General features: G+C 33.4%; 1 protein-coding gene and 1 non-coding gene across 2 annotated transcripts in view; one reads left to right on the top strand and one right to left on the bottom strand.

Annotated features, from left to right (window-relative positions):
• Positions 1-7864: 7864 nt before the first annotated feature.
• LOC142981859 (uncharacterized) overlaps positions 7865-19287 on the top strand; it is a 121776-nt gene continuing 110353 nt past the window's right edge. Inside the window, exons 1-4 of the mRNA XM_076127996.1 lie at positions 7865-7953; positions 8649-8787; positions 9251-9559; positions 9920-9964. Of these exons, the coding sequence (XP_075984111.1) occupies positions 7900-7953; positions 8649-8787; positions 9251-9559; positions 9920-9964 (547 nt within the window). The 5' untranslated portion in view covers positions 7865-7899. The remainder of the gene's footprint in view (positions 7954-8648; positions 8788-9250; positions 9560-9919; positions 9965-19287) is intronic.
• TRNAM-CAU (transfer RNA methionine (anticodon CAU)) lies at positions 13928-14000 on the bottom strand. Its single transcript has one exon. It is a non-coding gene; the product is annotated as a tRNA-Met (tRNA).

Below are 19287 nucleotides of genomic sequence, written 5' to 3'. Positions count from 1 at the left end.
CTTGATTCCGTTATGATTCTAGATCTAGATTTTTTTTATTCATTAAAAAATACTACATAACTCTTGTAATTACCGATCTCGTTTCATCTTAACTGAGCTAAGTTATTTTTAAAAATAATAAAGGAACTAAGATTTAAATATGTTTTCCTAAGCGTAACGAAACCTTTGGATTTGGGCACTAGAAATGAATGGCTAACGCAAAGTGGGATATTCCATTCTTTATATACTAATTAGTATTGGTCAAATTATATAAGTTACTATAGACCAACAATTTAGTAGAGTGCCTTGGCACGCTCGATTTATCTATACTAATATTATAAAGCTGAAGAGTTTGTTTGTTTGTTTGTTGGTTTGAACGCGCTAATCTCAGAAACTACTGGTCCGATTTGAAAAATTCTTTGAGTGTTAGATAGCCCAATTGTCGAGGAAGGCTTTAGGCTATATAACATCACGCTACAGTCATTAGGAGCGGAGTAGCAAAGAAAAATGTTACAAAAACGGGGAAAATGTTGACTCATTCTCAAAAGTGACGCAAGCGAAGTTGCACGGGTCAGCTATAATAATATATATTCGCTTAGCCTTTGCTCCAAACTATGTTGGAGTCGGCGTCCAGTCTCACCGGATGCAGCTGGTTACCAGTTTTACATGGAGCGACTGCCTATCTGACCTCCACAACCCAGTTACTTAGGTATTAACACGATACCCTTCGGTAAGACTGGTTGTCAGACTTTCAAGCTTCTGACTACTGTTAACGACTGCCAAGATCTTCGAAAATGACGGTCGGGACCCACAATTTAACGTGCCTTCCGATACACGGAGGAACTCGATATGTATAAGATGGTCGCCCATCCACGGAACAACCTCGGCAAGCGTAGCTTAACCCCAGTGATCGATCCGTATGGCTGTTGTTAACTAAGCCACGAGCTCGATTTATCTGGAACACAATTAAAAATTCCATGTATTTTCAAAATATAGCACCTGCATGAAGTGGGCCACCGTTAATTAACTACATAAGCTTTAGGGTCAATTATGTTCTAAATTCAGAATTATATATACCTACGCCAAATGCGAACTTATAAGGCTCTCTATTAAGTTGTTGGACTATAGAATATTCGTAGCAACATGAGTATTTTTAGTTTTGACAACAAAGAAACAAGTGTGCGTCGACTTTAGTTCAGATCTTTGTTACTCGAAAATACTAAAACTACTGATAGTATTTTGATGAAATTTGGGACACAGATAGTTTATAACATGGATTGACACATGTCATAAGATGTGACTTTTGTTTTTGTTTATTATATTTTTTTTAGTTAAAATGGTTTGTAACGCCTTCTGTAAAAATATAATTATTTGGATAGGTTTAGGAATTTAATAAAACATACTTTAACATGTTTGCAAACAAGAAAGATACATTACGTTGCTATCAAAATTTTGACAGGCGTTCACTGCAACTATTACAATTTTTAAACTTAATATGTTACAAATAAAAATATTTTTCTATAAAATATTGTTCATAAACAATAGGAACAGCAGAACCAGAGGAAAAAGTTCCTTAACTGTTTTTGGTCTACTACAAAAGTTCGTGTAATACACAAAAAATAACATTATTGTAACGCCTAGCTTCAATCGCAATCATTGGTAGCAGACAACAATTGAAACATGATAAAAATATTCACTAAATATTATATTTTATTTGAAACAATTAAAGGAATATTTACATTGTTTTTTTTGGCAAACATATTATTTTACTATAAACATATTTAATGATAGCAAAATTTCACAACATAAATATCGTTAATCTACATAAGTAAATCACAACAATTTTTGTACCGTCCTTTGATTTTCAAACACAATCGTTCCATCATTACTCACATTCGGTAACAATTTCTCACTCCTTTCAACAAGTCTATCACCTTTAATACAATCAGCTATTTCTTGCAGAGTTTTATCTTTTGTTTCTGGCAAATAATAATATATCGGCACTATCACTATCGTTGAACAAATAGCAAAAAACAAAAACGAACCGTGTGGCCCGAAACTTGACAGAATAGTCGGAAAAAGTTTAAGACAACTAGCGTATACCATCTTTTGAGCTATTGCTACAACACATATCGACAAACTTCTAGATTTTAAAGGCAACAGTTCTATGGCTATAGCCGTCGTTAAACTAGCTGGACCAACACTTACAGTTATTGAAAAACCTACCAACAATAATATAGATACATATTTATCTTCAGATATAATCAAAAGTTTTACTAAGTACAAGTACATGGAGAGCACAAATAAGAATAAAACTCCTATAATTGAACAAGTTAGTAGTAAAGAACGTCTTCTAACCTTTTTAACTAAAATGCAACTCATGTACATACTCGATACTGTTACACCGTCTATTATCAACATACCTGTGTATGCTGCGGACTTGTTATTTGTTATTTTCTTCAACATTTCCACAGCATATACAGTGTATACTACTTTACCGGAAAACGTGAATAAATTCAATACTAACATTATTATCAGAAATGGCTTATAAAATTCTCTTTCAGTTATAAACTTCACCGCATTTTTGATTTCATATTTCAGTGAAGTTTTATTTTTTACATTCACATTATCAGCTAGTAGTCTTTCGAGTTCCTTTTCAGATTGTTCACTAGATCCTTTCAACCATCTATGAGATGCAGCACATTGGTCGAAACGTCCCATTTTCGCCAACCAAAAAGGCGATTCTGTCCAAAAATATACAGAAATTACGTTGACAACAGAGCACGTGATACCAAGTAAAGGTATCGTTTTCCAATGAAAGAATGTTCCTAAAACATTAGCAGTCAATATACCCCAGGCAAATGTTGCCGATTTCAAAGTTAAAAACAATCCTCTATATTCTGAAGAAGTGTATTCAGCAACAAATAATAATACCGTGCCGCCATAAGGGTTTGAAAAAGCACCATGAAAGTATAGAGATATCATTATGAGTTTGATATCTGGACTGCAGTAGAAGATCGTGAATGCTATCAAAGATCCGAGGGAAGCAACCGTATGAGCTATCTTCCTGCCGAAGAAAGCAGCGATTGCAGCATGGAACATTATTCCGATAGAACCGATGTAGCTTGGTATTGCCGCTGAAAAAAAGAATAAATAAGTGATTTTAGCTTGAAAGAAATCGTCATAATATATCTTTTTGTACCTAAGATTTCTTAAAAACACTTCCCTGATAAAAATAAGCCGACCCTGAGTTGGTCAGCGTGGTGGAAACAAAAAAAATAGTAGTTCAAAAATGATCTTAACATGCTAACTTACGTAGCCATGATGCTTGTTCGGGAGTGACTGCATCAGTGGAATTAGCTTCTTGTCTCAGTTGTGGTACTAACACTGTCGGAGCTCCGAGTTCTAATCCATTTATAAATAAACAAACTAATGCTCCATTGCTGATCAACAACTAAAACATAAATAATATCTATATATATATATAAATGACTTGCTGTTCGTTAGTCTCGCTAAAACTCGTGAACGGACCGATGTTGCTAATTTTGGTCTTGAATTATTTGTTGAAGTCCAGAGAAAGTGTAAAAAAAAATTGAAAATGCGCGGTATTAAATAAAAAGAAGAAAGGTCAGCTAGTAAATAATCGAATTTCTATTGTTTTTTTTTTCGCATTTAGCAAGCACGACTCGGTTTAACACCTCTTTCCGGGGAACTTTGCCCAGAAGTGGCGAAAAGGATGCTCATTTATTTATTGTCATCACCAAATTCGACATTATGTAGGATACTGTTTTCTTTCTCTAATCTCATTTTTATCAGCTGTCAACTCAGTCTTTAAGCTTTGAATTTCTGTGTTTTTTTACACAATTTATCTATAATTTTTAGGTTTTCTTCTATTTCAAATATTTAATAGATTAAAGCATTAAACTGTAAGGTTAAAAACGTAAGTATACTACTTCTAAGTCAAAAGAATGATGGAAAAAAGTCCATGTTACCTGTCTGAAGAAATATTTTCTTTTGTTGCTTTTTTGTTGATTTATATTATTTTCCGTATCTTCTTCCATATTTCTTTATAATCACAATTTTAGCACTAATTATTCTTTGCTTCAATTAGATTTGTAATTATCTATATTATTATTGATCATTATTTATAGTAGATATTATTGCACATTTTAATAAAGATTGCTCCTGTTTTAAAACCTGCCTACTTTGTTCGTTTACGATTTATGTTATATCTGTCTCACCGTAGTAATTAGTAAGAAATAGAATTTGACATGTATTTATTATGGAAATTAGGCTTTTGTCTATATTCCGCCCGTAGCAAATTTATTCAAAAATGCTTTATAATTTCTATAGTTTTGTCGATAACTTAGTTATTTTTCAATCATAAATTCATTTTTGTATTGTTAATGTTCTAGAATAAGTTATATAATAAATTTAACCCATTACTGTCCCACTGCTGGGCAAGGGTCTCCTCCCGTAATGAGGGAGGGGTTAGGCCTTAAGTCCACCACGCTGGCCAAGTGCGGGTTGGGGACTTTGCATGCCTTCAATAAATGTATTAAATAAATTTTAGGCATGCAAGGTTTCCTCACAATGTTTTCCTTCACCGTTGAAGCATGTGATAATTATTTCTAGTACACACATAACTTCGAAAAGTCATTGGTGTGTTGCCTCGGATTCGAACCTGCGACCTGGCGTGGGAGGTGTCAACTTATACCACTCGGCTATCACTGCTCATCTAGAATAAGTTATTTCAATTTATTGTTATTTAAGTACCTGGTCTACCGATGGCGAAGATGTTAAGTTGTCAATAATGGTCTTCATTATAATTAATTCAACTGCACGTATAGCGCAGTGGTTGACGTGGTCACCTCGCCGCAATTACCGTAGCGCGCGTGTGGGTTCAAATCCCTTTCAGTACAAATATTTGTGTGACGAGCACGAGTACCTATCTGTTCTGAGCCTGGTTGTAAATTTATCTTTATTAGTATTTATTTAGAAGTATATAAGTATGTTTATCAATTACTTAGTTAACATGGCGCAAGCTGTAATTAGTTTAATATAAATCAAATGTCTGAGAGATTATGTCAATAAGTGGTAATTAAGCCACGTTTAACTGTCTTAGATTCTTTAATCTACGTATGAAGAGTAAACCTAAGTAGCACCAGGGCTTTTCAAGGAATAGGCCGATAATTACAATAACCCGGCCGATAAAGATAATTGCATTTTTTTTTGTTTACAAACCGATGCCATCGAGTTTTATTATTCGCGAGTAAGATTACACAAAACCCTCAAAATAATGTTTTGTAACACTCTACACTTAATCAAACTATATCCAAAACAACAATTCCTTCCAGTCCTTTTAACACTTTATTCAAATATCATTTACATATTGATACATTATTTAATATCTTAAATGTTTTTTTTTTCGACTACTTTTATTGTGGTCTAAAGTTGTCTAGTTAAGAGTAGCGACACACGTGCGCAATGTTCAATTGAACACGCTAGTTGTTTTTTTTGTGAGTCACAACTCATATAGCAGGCAATAGGGTCAGTTGATAAGAAATATGGAAGGCCTTTGCTTAACATTGGGACATTATTGAACAATAAAATTTACCATAGAAATTAAAACAATTTACGACACAAGAGCAGAAATTACAGAATTTCTGCGTAGCACCGGATCCTTCGCCAAGCGTCTAATTCGGCCAAAATGTGTTATTTTACATAGAAAGTGACGGCGTTTGGCGTGTGTAGTTAAACTCTCGTTTGCGTTACTTTCCATCGTACAACGTTTTATCTACGGCGCGCGTTTGATGTGTCACACCAACCAAATACTGTAACTTACATTTTAGTGGCTGATGTATCCGCGCCGAACTTCCTGCAGGTGTGTCGCCACACTTATAATATAATTATTCGGACCAATCTAAATATTTTATTTACTTTTCGATAAACATGTGATAAATTATTAATAAGTTTTATTTAGATAACTCGTTTTACCTGTTTGAAATGTTGCTATAAAATATAATTTACTTCTAAATACATATAAGATTAATGTTCAAAGTGTTTGATGCGTATAATAAATAGCTGACCCGCGCAACTTCGCTTGCGTCACCTAAGAGAATGGGTCAAAATTTTCCCCGTTCTTGTAACATTTTTCGTTGCTACTCCGCTCCTCATGACCGTAGCGTGATGTTATATAGCCTATAGCCTTCCTCGATAAATGGACTATCTAACACTGAAAGAATTTTTCAAATCGGACCAGTAGTTCCTGAGATTAGCGCGTTCAAACAAACAAACAAACAAACAAACAAACAAACAAACAAACAAACAAACAAACTCTTCAGCTTTATTATATTAGTATAGATTAGTATAGATAGATATTATTTGTTTTTTATACATGACATAGACATTTTGTTATTTCTATGTGTTTTATGCATTTTATTATAAAATTATCTCATACTGCCAAGAATACGATAATAGGATCATTATTTCGCTTGTCTTCGTGGCGCCGTGGCCATTACACTACTACTGCGTCTGGAGGTCTCGGGATCCATTCCGCTCTGATTTTTTTTTTGTAAATCGCACATATGTTTCTAGTCTGTATTTTGTGTAAATTATTTGTATGTTTGTAAGAGTCCTTGCTACAATAGAACAGATGAAAAACCTGTGCTTAAGAGTCCTGTCTCAATAGGACGCCATGGTGGCGTCACTGGCTACGTATCCAAGCAGTTAATATTGAAATGCATGTCACCTAACTCACGCGGCGACGGTTTGGCAACGTGAGATTTCAATACTAACTGCTTGGATACGTAGCCAGCGACGCCGCCATGGCGTCCTAGTGAGGCAGGGCTCTAAATATATCCACAACTGCCAAACTGTAAAACACGGTTCATTTCTTAATGAGGAAGGGCCTTAAATCCATCACGCATAAATACTATGCAAAATAACACATAATTGATGCAAATATATTTATTATGGAAACATAAAAAAAATTGACAAACTAGTTATTTGTTTATTAATAAGCAGGAATACGATAAAACATACCACTAATTTAGTGAGCATTAGAATAAAAATAATATTTGCTGAAGTTCCGTACAAAAATTATGATCAATCTACTTGCAGGACGAATTTATTATCTATACTATAAATAAAAATGAATCACCGTAATGTATACCTACGCATAACTATTGCTCTAGTAAACCAGATTAAATAACCCTTTTTTAATATAATATGTTTTTAACTATCGGAACAACGATTGCATCGATGGGACTAAAATTCTCACGAGAATCGACGCAATAAAATTGTACTATACCCTGAACAAAGTCGGGCCAGTCCGCTAGTAATTAATAGTTGTTACAATCAAATTTTAAAGCCTTCAAAAAGACATACACAGATTATATATTATGGTTTCTTAACAAGAGCATCAAATAATGTAGGCATCTAGAATGGACTATACAACTTAAATAAGGACTCTCCATTTCGAAGATTTGGTATAATTTTTCTCTCTCTGCTTTATTCAAGAAATTGAGAGTATTTGTCATATTTTGGGCGGATTAAATAAGTGTTTTTTACATATTTACTCAAAGCTTTGTAGCAGTTATGAAACATTATTTGAAAGGCTATAAACTGAAGAAGTTTTTTTTTATTTAAATAAATGTTGAAGAACTCTATCTGTTAAACAAATAATATCACGTATGTTATACTGAGTAAGGTGTACGAAATCAAAATAACCTAAAAAAAGTAGTCTTAGTCTAAAAGCCGAACAAATCCGAGTGGAGCCCGCACAATGCGTATTTAGTCTTATTTCCAAAGGACCCCTAAATGGTGTGACCTATTGGTAAATCTATTCAAAATAATTTTATTATTTACTTATCAAAGTGAACTCCTCGTCGTAAGTGTTGTGCAATATTATGAAAAAATATGGGTGGAAATAAAAGTAACAGTGGTTTTAAATCAGTGTATTTTTTTAGACAGGTAGATTATTTTACTATTATGAGTAAACTATTGGAATATATTATATTTTTTTAATTTATCTGTTAAAATGACTCCTAAAATATAATTTATCAGCACTGTAACGATTATATTTATGTATTATATTATATTTGTAACGAGTGAAAAATCGAACATTTTTTTTTTTAATATTTTCTTTTCATTTTTATCTGTTTTAACAGTGTTAACAATTGGTTTCTAATTAACTAATATTAAAAACCAAATCAACCTTACAAAATAAAAAGAATATAAATACTAGAGGTACTATCAACCGGGAACGTTCTTAGAATCCTGACAGTATGGCAATGCCAATCTTTGTGCTTGGTAAATTAAAGCATCCTTGTCACGGAAATACAAATAACATTTAGTCTCATTTTTGATTTCCTTATGTAAAATAAATCATATTTTAGATTATTCTAGTCTAAAATAAGTCATATTTTAGATTATATATCCTCGTGTAAATTAGTCATATTTAAGATTTTGAGTGATTCACCAATTATAAAGTGTCAAATAGCATAACCAAGTTCATTTTGTCACTTTATTTAGCAGTAATTTATTTATAAGCTATGAAAATCAAAATGACTCTTTGAAATCACAAATTCATACAATATTTTGTAATAATAAAATTGCTCATATAACATTAAGTTTTCTGAATATTTTTTTATTGTTTCATGTTTCAGTTAGTGATCAATAGTGCGGCATTTGTATGTGTTTTCATACTGGGCTTGAATACAGGAGCTCCGACAGTGTTGGTCCCACAACTGAGACAAGAAGCTAATTCCACTGATGCAGTCACTCCTGAACAAGCATCATGGCTACGTAAGTAGCATTATATTCTACAAGTTCTTGAGGAATACAATATCCCTTATCCGCTTTCGACCACCTTGGTGAACTAAAGATCAAAATTAAAACTCATATGAGTCAATTACTGATACATAATGATATATGATAGTCAATTATATAGGGAGTGAATTTTTTGCCGCTTCGGTGGCTCTAAGTTTAAACTCTTGGCCACTCTTTTTTTCTTATAAGTTATAGCCTCTTCTGATTTTTTGTTAATTGACTGTGGGATGATCACGAGTAAAATTTATTATTTCATGAGCTATCTTAAGCTTCTTAAAATCTATATTTATAGTCTTGCCTACCATAGAGGATAACAGATTACTAGTTATTGCATAATCCTATTAGTGGCGCTACCAATTCTGATATATTATTAGATTGTCGCAATTTGAAATTTTGACTCTTGCAAATATGTCAACAACAATTTTAATTGTAATTTCAGCTGCCATACCCAGCTACGCAACGATTCCCGGATTGATAGTCCAAAATGTGATAGCTGCAAACTTCGGCAGGAAGGTGACCCACGCCATCGCGTCAGTGGGTTCCTTGGTCGGATTCATCATCTTCTACTGCAGTACAAATGTTGAAACAATATTATACTCCCAGTTGTTTCAAGGATCTTTTCTAGGACCATACGTATTGATAGTAACCATATTTGTAGCCGAGTACACCTCTTCAGAATACAGAGGCTTATTTCTCACTATAAAAGCAGCCACATTCACTTGGGGTATTTTAACTGCCAATGTTCTAGGTACTTTCTTTTATTGGAAAACCTTACCTTTATTCTGCATCTTCTTTTCGGTGTACAGCCTCATTGCAGTGTATTTTTGGACAGAATCCCCGCTATGGTTGGCAAAAATGGGACGATTTGATCAATGTGTAAAATCCCATAGATGGTTGAAAGGTACTAGTGAAAATGCTGAAAAGGAACTGGAAAGACTATTGGCTGATAATCAAAATGCTAGTAAAAAGGAACCTTTAAAACATCAGGTTATTGATATGGTGAAAGCATTAACAAAAATAGAGGTTTACAAGCCGATGTTTCTATCATTCTTGGTGTTGGGCTTAAATCTATTTTCTGGTAAATTAATATGTTCTGTTTACGCTATAGATATCCTGGAATCAATAACGAAAAATTCTACAGCAGCTTATGAAGGTATGTTGATTATAGACGGAGTAACAGTGTTCAGTATGTATGTAGGATGTGCTTTAGCTAAGTTATGTAATAGACGAATATTATTGATGTCGTCTGCTGCTATAGGAATTTCATTTTTATATGTGTTATCTTTATATTTGTATTTAGTTAAACTAGCAGTTATATCTGATAATAAATATATGTCTATATGTTTGTTAGTGGGGTATGCTATCTCTCTAAGTGCTGGTCCTATGATTCTAACATCTTCTATTGTAGCAGAATTATCACCAATGGTATCAAGAGGTTTTTCAATCTGTTTCACTGCTATATGTTTCAAAATAGTACTAAGTACATTTATGAAAGTGTCTCCGTATGGTTTTAAATATTTCGGTATGCATGGAACGTTTTTATTTTTTGCAGTTTCTTCATCAATATTGTTAGTGTTGATATATTTTTATTTGCCAGAAACTAAAGATAAATCTCTTCAAGAAATAGCTGAATGTGTAAAAGGTATTAAGTTAGTTGATGAATCTAAGGAATTGTTACCTATTGAAAAGAATAATGTTGTTATTGTATCTAAAAATAAAAAATGCTTAAGAAAACAATCGGTATAAATATGGCATAGAGGTTTTAGTTTTAGACTGCTTATTTTGTAAATAATTCATTGATTACGTATTATAGGTTAAAGTTTAATGTTTAAATATGTAGTTAATAAATTCTGTAAATTATTCATTTATTGATTTTTATTTATAAGGTGTAATAAAAATGTGTTATTTTAAACTGGTTTATTAAAATAACTATGGTGCTCAAAGTTTGTATTCACATATACATACATGATATTCCACCTGGTATCCATGGGAGTAAGTAGAGACATCCACCGTTCGAAACAATTCCCCGAAACTTCTACAAAATATTTCGTCTGGATCTAGATATAAACTTACCTACCTATACATTACCGCCTTACATTAACAGTATATACTAAACATGTTGGTTATAGGTACATTAAAATTAAAATTAATTATAGAATATTGTAAGATAACAAACATTAACATAATAAAAAAATAATAATAATCTAATGATGAATTAATGATTAATAGTGCTAGTATAATAGTAAGTATAAATAGTTACACAAGTATTGCACATTCCTATAACAACTTTATTAGATCAGAATCACATGATCAGAGCCGATATTGCACAAATGATGGGCTCAGTAATTGTGGCCACACTTGATATTGTCCATTGTATAACGAGTCTAATGTTGATCGCTATCGATTTCATAGAGTTTGCTCTTGTTTAGGCATTTTGTTGTTAGCTACAATCACTTGCAAAAAATATTAAGAAAAACATATTTAAGGTAATCATAGTTGTAATGACTTGAAACACGATTTGAATGATAATAATTCAACTTTGATGCAATCATTCCTTTCGCCTTGCCTCACTTGGTGTATCTACTTATTCCTAGTTGTTCAGGTTAGCTCAACAAAAGTTACTGAATATTTTGCAAAATTGTCTTAAAGGGACTAAAGAACTAAGCTCACCTTTTTGGGATTTTTCGACTTATCATTTTTTTTTCAGAAGTTCGTTTTTTGAGCGCTTATCAAAGGCATTGATATTTTCAAAGCAACCGTTTTTTTTGTTTGTGAAACAGAATCAAATACTACACAAATACGAAGTAGCAAACGGCCGTTAGTATTTAATATTCTTATAGAAATAGAGATTCTCCAATGTTGTAGAGTATATATTATTTGTAATATAATAATAATAAGCTTAAAAGATAATACCCGCACTAAGAATTGCTCTTGTGTCACGGGGACGTTTACAAACATACAAACAACGGACACAAAGTACAACTAGACCCGGGACAATTATTTGTGGATCGCACGAATAATTGTCCCGTGTGGGTATCGAACCCAAAACCTCGCGAGGCAAGGGTAGCAGCGTGGTGACCTAAACCACTGAGCCACGGCAATCATGCAAGAAAAATGTTTCTCAAACGAAATCTTCCCGAACGAGGCTCGAACCTTGTGCCCACTATCAATAAAACCATCACGCGGTACACTCGTGTGTCCGATACATTGTCTATTAATAGAGTGGACGATCATCAAAGAATATTGGACGTCTAAATATAGCGATGAACACCACAAATAACTCACTCATTCAATCGATTGATACTGAATGAGGGACCGTGATTGGTTAATTGAGACGAGATTTTTTACTTGTGAATGTACGGTGAGTAAGGTTAAGGAGTGTTATGAAGGATTGGAAAAGGATGGGTTATCAACGATAGCACATTTGCCTCTGAGCCTCTGGTTTAGTAGCGATTTCTTCGAAGTTAATTATATATTAACTAATTATCTACTGTTTCACTTCTTTTTGTTGCTTGGAATATAGAATTTAGAGTAATTTCAATGGTTTCTGTTTGATATTAGTAAGCTATGTTCATATTTTAGTTAGAAAAACAGATGGGATGCATTATTTTTGATATTATCTTCATTTTAAACTAAATCTTTTCTACTTAACTGTTTATAAACATCGTTTTTGGGGTCGTTGCAAGTGGCATTCTTAGTCTCTGCCTATCCTTATGGGAAAGAGGCGTGATTTTATGTATGTATGGTCTTAATAATTTGTAATTGTTATAAATCTGTTTATTCGGTATATTAACGTTAACTTAATAATATTGAACAAAGAAGTAAGACATAGAAAATTGAAGCAGTAAATTCAAAATATCAACGACTGCCAAATAATTTTTCACAAAATTCTCTACCAAAAAAATGGCCAATAGAATTGCGTAAATTTAGGTCACATACACTATTTCGTTCCCACAACAATTACAAGAGATGTTATGGTGTTACAATGACTCATATCAATTGATTTAGAGCTTAATAATTCGATTGCTGTTAAGATGGTCCTATGGGAATGAAACATGGGTTCAAGGCTTTTTAAAGCTATATTTGGTCTATATTTGTTGCTAGGTAATGGTCAAAATAGACTTAAAGTAGAGCTGGGAATTGGTACAATTTTAGTAATGTTATAAATGCGAAAGTTAGTAAGGATGTTTGTTACTCTTTCACGATAAAAGTACTGAACGGATTTTAATGAAATTTGGTACACAAATAGTTTAGAACCTAGATTCTGTGCCAGAAAAATGATATATGTCCGTTGTTGTTAAAAATTTATTAAATTAGAGTGCACTTACGCAAATTTTTTTGGCGTAAATTGACCGCTTTTGTACATTGCGCACTTACTCATTTAAAAAAATAAACGATAACTGTTTTAACCCATCCATAGAGCATTTTTTCGGAACATTTTGGTATCCTTAACTCGTTTTCGAGAAAATGTTTGATTTTCCATTTTCACTTAAAGCACAGATTTAGCATAAAGGATACTTTTTACCACGGGGAATCTTTTCATACGGACGAAGTCGCTTGCGGAAGATTGTCTTATACCTATTGTAGGGAGTTTTAAGCTATCATGCTATTCGTATATCATGCTATGCATATTATTTTGGTTTGCTTGTCTTTTCAAATCACATGCCACCTTTTCGTATTATTAGTGTTACTTACAATCATATTATGTTCTAGTACTTCAAAGAAACTGAGATGTAATATAATATGGTGGGATTAAACACTGACTGTCTTATTAATAAACGTCGTGTAAGCTTTAATTAGTCATGTAAGGTTAGGTGTTTTGTCACTTTCAATCAATATTGAAACTGGATATGAGGAAAAAAGACAAAAAAGTACAACTCATTATGGCTTATACGTCGGTTATTAATAAGACGGTAATTTTTGAGTTTATTTTTACTAGACTATTTTTTGATTGTGATTAAATCAATGAAAAACAATGGCTAAAAAAGAGTAAAACTGGAATCTAATTTGCCAGTTAAGAAAGTAATACGAAGTAATAAGGCGTTAAGTTTGATCACATTATAATATTTTGTAACACAAAACCCAGGAAAATGATAAAAGATTGCACAAAAAGATATGCCCCGGGTGAGGATCGAACTCACGACCTTAAGATTATGAGACTTACGCGCTGCCTACTGCGCTACCGAGGCCATGTTAAAGTGTCCGAAATTACTGTTCGATTTTCGATGTTTCAATATTCTTTCTTTTGTATCCCGTTTTTATTTCGAGTTAAATGTCGCTATGTGATCTTGACCTATAATGGAACTCATTTAGAAATGGTTGTATGCAGTTATGAGATTTTTGTGTGTAAGACGATTTATGTACATAAAATGAGTTTTTCTTTATCCCAGAATAATCGTAGACATGATATAAAATTAAGTTTTCTTTGCAAATATACGTATTTATTTCCTAAGAGAGTTCCATGATATTAATTCAATAGCTGGAAGACAGTTTTAAATAAAGTTTTTTTTATTAAATGCCAAAAAAAACAGCACGTTTTCAAATATTGACACTTATAATCAGTTTAAAACACTAACTATAAAGGCCAAGCTATCATGTCCTTTATCCACAACAAACCAAAAAAAAAAAATACAAAACTTAAATTCAAAAACAATAACAAAAAGTGTTGTTAAAAGTGCACGGGTGTGAAATGTTGTAACGCGACCGCATGTGCACGGCCCGGGGTCGAACCACAACTATTGGTGAACGGGTGCAATTGACAGCACACCTCAATTTATGGCCCGCGCTGTCTACTGGCCTAGGGCCAAGAGATAGGGTCACTGGATGTGCTACTGGTTTCATACAATTTTAAAAGTCAGTTTCACAGTATATGAATGAGTGTAAAATAACATACATACAGAAAATCATATCTCTTTATTCCTATTGGTACAGACAGAGAGCAGAGAGCATAGCACATCAAGACGGACAGAGAACACAAAGAAGTTTCAAGAAGCCGCTTAATAAAACTAAAAATCTGATCCTTTTAGCATTTATGGCCATGATTAGGTTCTTTCATTATTTCTAGCCTGTATACACGTTGGTGAAAACTGAGGTGTACTGAACCGATGCCATTTGAAAAATCGGATATTTATTTTTGCCATATATGTCAACAAGAGTTACTCATAAAAAAATCCGACCCGGAAATCGAACTACAGAGGTCCTTGCAATGATAAACATCGAAGCTACTACTTTACTTTATCATAATATTATACAGTTATGCTTTCCAATAACCTTAGCTCTTCTAGTAAACTTCTATTCGTTTGTACACAGGCAGTATTTAATTAATTCTCGCATTGGAATAGTGTGAATTCTGACTGCAAGTGAAGGCAACGGTTATTTTGTTTTGTCGTTTTAATTAATGCCTAGTCTATCGGGGGATAGCACTAGAGGAAACTAATGGACGATTTTGAAACTGTTGCAATTATTTAATTTTTTGGAGAAATATTAGATTGTGCAGAAAGTCATTTAGTTTTTTGTGGAAAAGAAAGACAGTTTCGATCTTCGAGAATAATCCTAGGCCTTTCACGTAGTCATAAACTGTTAAATTTGATAAATTTTGAATTAACTTTCCCTGATCTTGTAGTTGATAAGTCCTGTCATAGAATAAAAAAGCTGTAGTAGAGAGCCTTGAAATATACGTTCTTATATAGATTATAGTTCTAAGTTTTTCCAAAAAAACAGTTAGCCTACGGGTCAATGATATTCCAAAATCAGAATTTTGTAAATAAGTACCTACGACAAGCCTTGAATTCACCGCCTATAAGACTGGCTCTTATTAATATCATAGTTTCAAATCATTTATTGGATTTGCGAACAAAAGTCGTGGTTTTTTATCTACTTACCGCACTTACCGTAACGTTTTGGCTGCCTCTGTGGCGGAGCCGATAGTGCATGCGACTGCCACTGCGCGGTCTTGCGTTCGAATCCCAAATCGGGCCGAAAATACATTTACTGAGTTTTTTTTAAGAATTTCTCAGTAACCCGGAGTTATCTTGAGGGAATTGTTATTAACGGAATTAAAACCAATTGATACCCTGTAATATTATTTAAATTCGTATTAAACTACTGCAACAACGTTAAAAATCCACCTAGGAAAGAATCCATAAATCTAAAAACCAATATCATTATCAAAAGTGCGATCCATAAATTCAAAAAGGAACAATTTTCTTACTGAAAACTTAGCCAATATTTTTCCGTTATCAAAAATAATTTCTAATTAAATTAATCAGCTCCCCTATCTATCCCCTAAATAAAAAAGTCGTGAATAAATCATGTCTTAAGATAAGCAAGAAAATAATTAGCCGTGACGTTTCACGTTCACCGTTTTTTCTTAATTAAAAATAAATATCAAATGAAGACGTAATCATGAGATGGGAGATCGATTTTGTATTTAAAAATGGTTTTATGCGTTTGAGTTTTTAGTTGGTTCCGTATATTTATTTTATTCGTTTATACACTTGTTTTATATCGAATGGTTGCAAACAAAAATCGCTTTCGTTTTGTCGTTAATAGAGTTCTCAGGATCGATTACCGGGTCGGTCAAACTGTTCAGTTTATCTAGAAATCTAAATAGTATCTCAATGTGTGACCCTGGCATGTATATGACACTCGAGGCGCCCATAGCCAGTTGCGCTCACCGGTCGGTATACGATCTGTGGGTTAAGCAACCATTGGCGCGGTCATTCGATAGATGGGTGACCGCATAGTGGTATTTGAACTGGGCGTCTCCGTGCTTCGGAGGGCACGTTAAAAGTCGGTCCCGGTTGTTGTCTACTAAGATAACAGTCGTTAAGCCACGTCAAAGGCCTCCCGGGCGGTTTGAACAACTTTGACACTAGGTTGACCAATAACCATACGAGAAACAACATGTATATGACAATAAGCTCGCTGTTTAATACCGGGACTTATTTAGCAACGGTAAAACATTTTTGCACTATTGCATATAGAAACATAACAAAAGCTGCTGTGCCTGGGTGCCTGGGACTTACATTTGAAAATGACGTATCCGCCAAGTGGGTAAATATTCTTCTGCCTAAAAGTATTAAAAAAGCATTTTATCACGGATCTCTAATAAGATCGCACCTCAGGCGACTCGCCATTTTGTAATCGATTTTTCATTAAGAATACTAACGAACTTAGGGTGGATTGAGATGCTTTTTTATCTTAATTTTCATCTGTAAACAGACTACTTGATGTTTTAAAGGGAGATATTTAATGGACAACATCGCATACAAACAAATAATGTTTTTTTTCGTAAGGAAGACCCAGGCCTATACATATACATATTTACCTTAAGTGTGTTATACTTTGCTATTGCATTGCATATATGAAATAACAATGAAGAAACGGATAGTGAAAAGTATTGATTTTAATTAAATAATTGTTAAGTTTACTATTTAAGTATTCACACAATAATTTGGTTTATTTTTCAGAATGAGAGTTTTAACATAATAAATAATAACAGGATTTAAAACTGAATAATATAATTGAAAAGTTTGTTGTGTCAATAAATGGCATGTATGCATGGTATAACATTTGGAATGTCTTGAAAATATAGTAAACTAAGGTCGAGGTAATTTTCCAATAGGTTGGTAGTGTAAATTAGACTGTAATTTGTATATAAAGACTCATAATTACACATATACCCAAATGCGTGTACGCTTGTGACCGAGCCGACTGCAACCCGCGCCGAAACGTTAAGCATTTCAAGGTAAAATGCGTGTCCGTTCCCGTATCCTCTTATATACATATTATATTCATAAAGACCCATAATTACACACTACCACCGCAAATATAAAACCAAATTAGCCAAAAAAACGCAGTAAATATTTACGCTACATAAAACACACGTAGATACAAGCAACATCGATGGATATTAAAGTATATGAGTGGAATAGACGAAGAACCGCATTAAGGAGTTAGCCTCGGGCACTGCTTCTTTTTAAATGAAGAGGAAAATTTTAATTTCCTATCGCGTACTAACTGTAGGGATGGGGTGGCGATGTATCGATAAAAGTTAAATGTGAAAAAGTATTTTTTTGGGGACGAAAATATTGTTTTTGTGTTCTAAGGAAAAGTTTGAACAACGAATATCGTAGTTAAAGACTTGATTTCTAAGTGTCTACGGTGTGTTTTTTTGGGAAATATTTTTTCATGGAATCCGATTGCCCTGTGAATGTTATAAGCCTTTTTTTGTCTATTACGCAGGTTGCGCAGCAATTTGTTTAAGTGTAGATGAAAAATGGATATTTTAAATATTTTGTGTGCTCTCGGAAACAGTTAAATCAGTTCTATTTGCCATCTGAAACATAATAATATTGAACTTCAGTATCCTACAACTATACTATATACTATATATCTATCTACAAGCCGCGACATAGGTCGCTTACCGCATCGATTGTTTACCGTCTCACAAGTGCAATTGACCTGAATCAATTCAACCTTAAAACGGTAACATTCCTCGCGAACAAACAGTAAACTAATTCAAAATTTACGGCACTCACACGTAGGAATCAATTTGACATCAATATAAAATAATTGAATAACAACGATGTTTCATCGGACGCCCGCTTTTAACACCGATGACATACAAGTAAGTGGTGTTTACACTACACTAGGACATATCCGAGTCTTTTGATAGTCTTGCTTAGATTGAAATTGTCGATCGTTTTATAGAAAACTCTCACACTAGCCAACTATCGCTTCTTGGAGAAACATGTAGAAAAAAAAATGGTTTTGCTTTGCTTTTATATAAAAAAAAACCAAACAACACAAACCTATATTGCAAACCACCTTGACTGCCTCCGTAGCGCAGTGGTTTACGTCGCCACGAAACTTCCATTGCGTCGGGAGATCGTGGGCTCGATTCCCACACGAAACAATTATTTTTAGTTCTAGTTACTTTCTAGTACTTTGTGTCCGTTCTTTATATGCTCTTAAATTCTCCGCGACACAAAATAAATTCTTAAAGAGATACTTGTATTGAAAAAAAAAGTCCGATTCCTCTACGACTCGCCAAAAGTTTCTAGAAAAATTTTACTTACATGCATAAAACATTACAAAAATCAGAATATTTTCAGTGTGTGTTTAGAACAGTCCAGTCTAAAACATTCTTAACTCACGGATGATGTCATGCAATTGGTCGTGAATTGATCCGATACTCTGCACGTATCAATTTGTGCATATAGTGATAGTGTCATCGTAGAATTGGCATTTATTGTGTTTTAATTGTCTGGCGCCGATCCGTTTTTGGCGATGATGTATATTGGAACCAGATTGTGGGAGTATTTTCATTGATGATTACAATGGAAGTTTTGTCAATGAATTGTTTTGTTTGGGAATACATTTTGCTGTTTCGTCGTTAGTTCTTTTTGAAGAAGAAGAAGTTCTTTTTGAGCCATTTTTAGGGTAGCTGTAGTACTCATGAAATTGAGAGAA

This window comes from Anticarsia gemmatalis, chromosome 20 (genome assembly GCF_050436995.1).
Source record: "Anticarsia gemmatalis isolate Benzon Research Colony breed Stoneville strain chromosome 20, ilAntGemm2 primary, whole genome shotgun sequence".
NCBI classification, from domain to species: domain Eukaryota; kingdom Metazoa; phylum Arthropoda; class Insecta; order Lepidoptera; family Erebidae; genus Anticarsia; species Anticarsia gemmatalis.
This window is presented reverse-complemented; position numbering and strand designations above follow the sequence as displayed.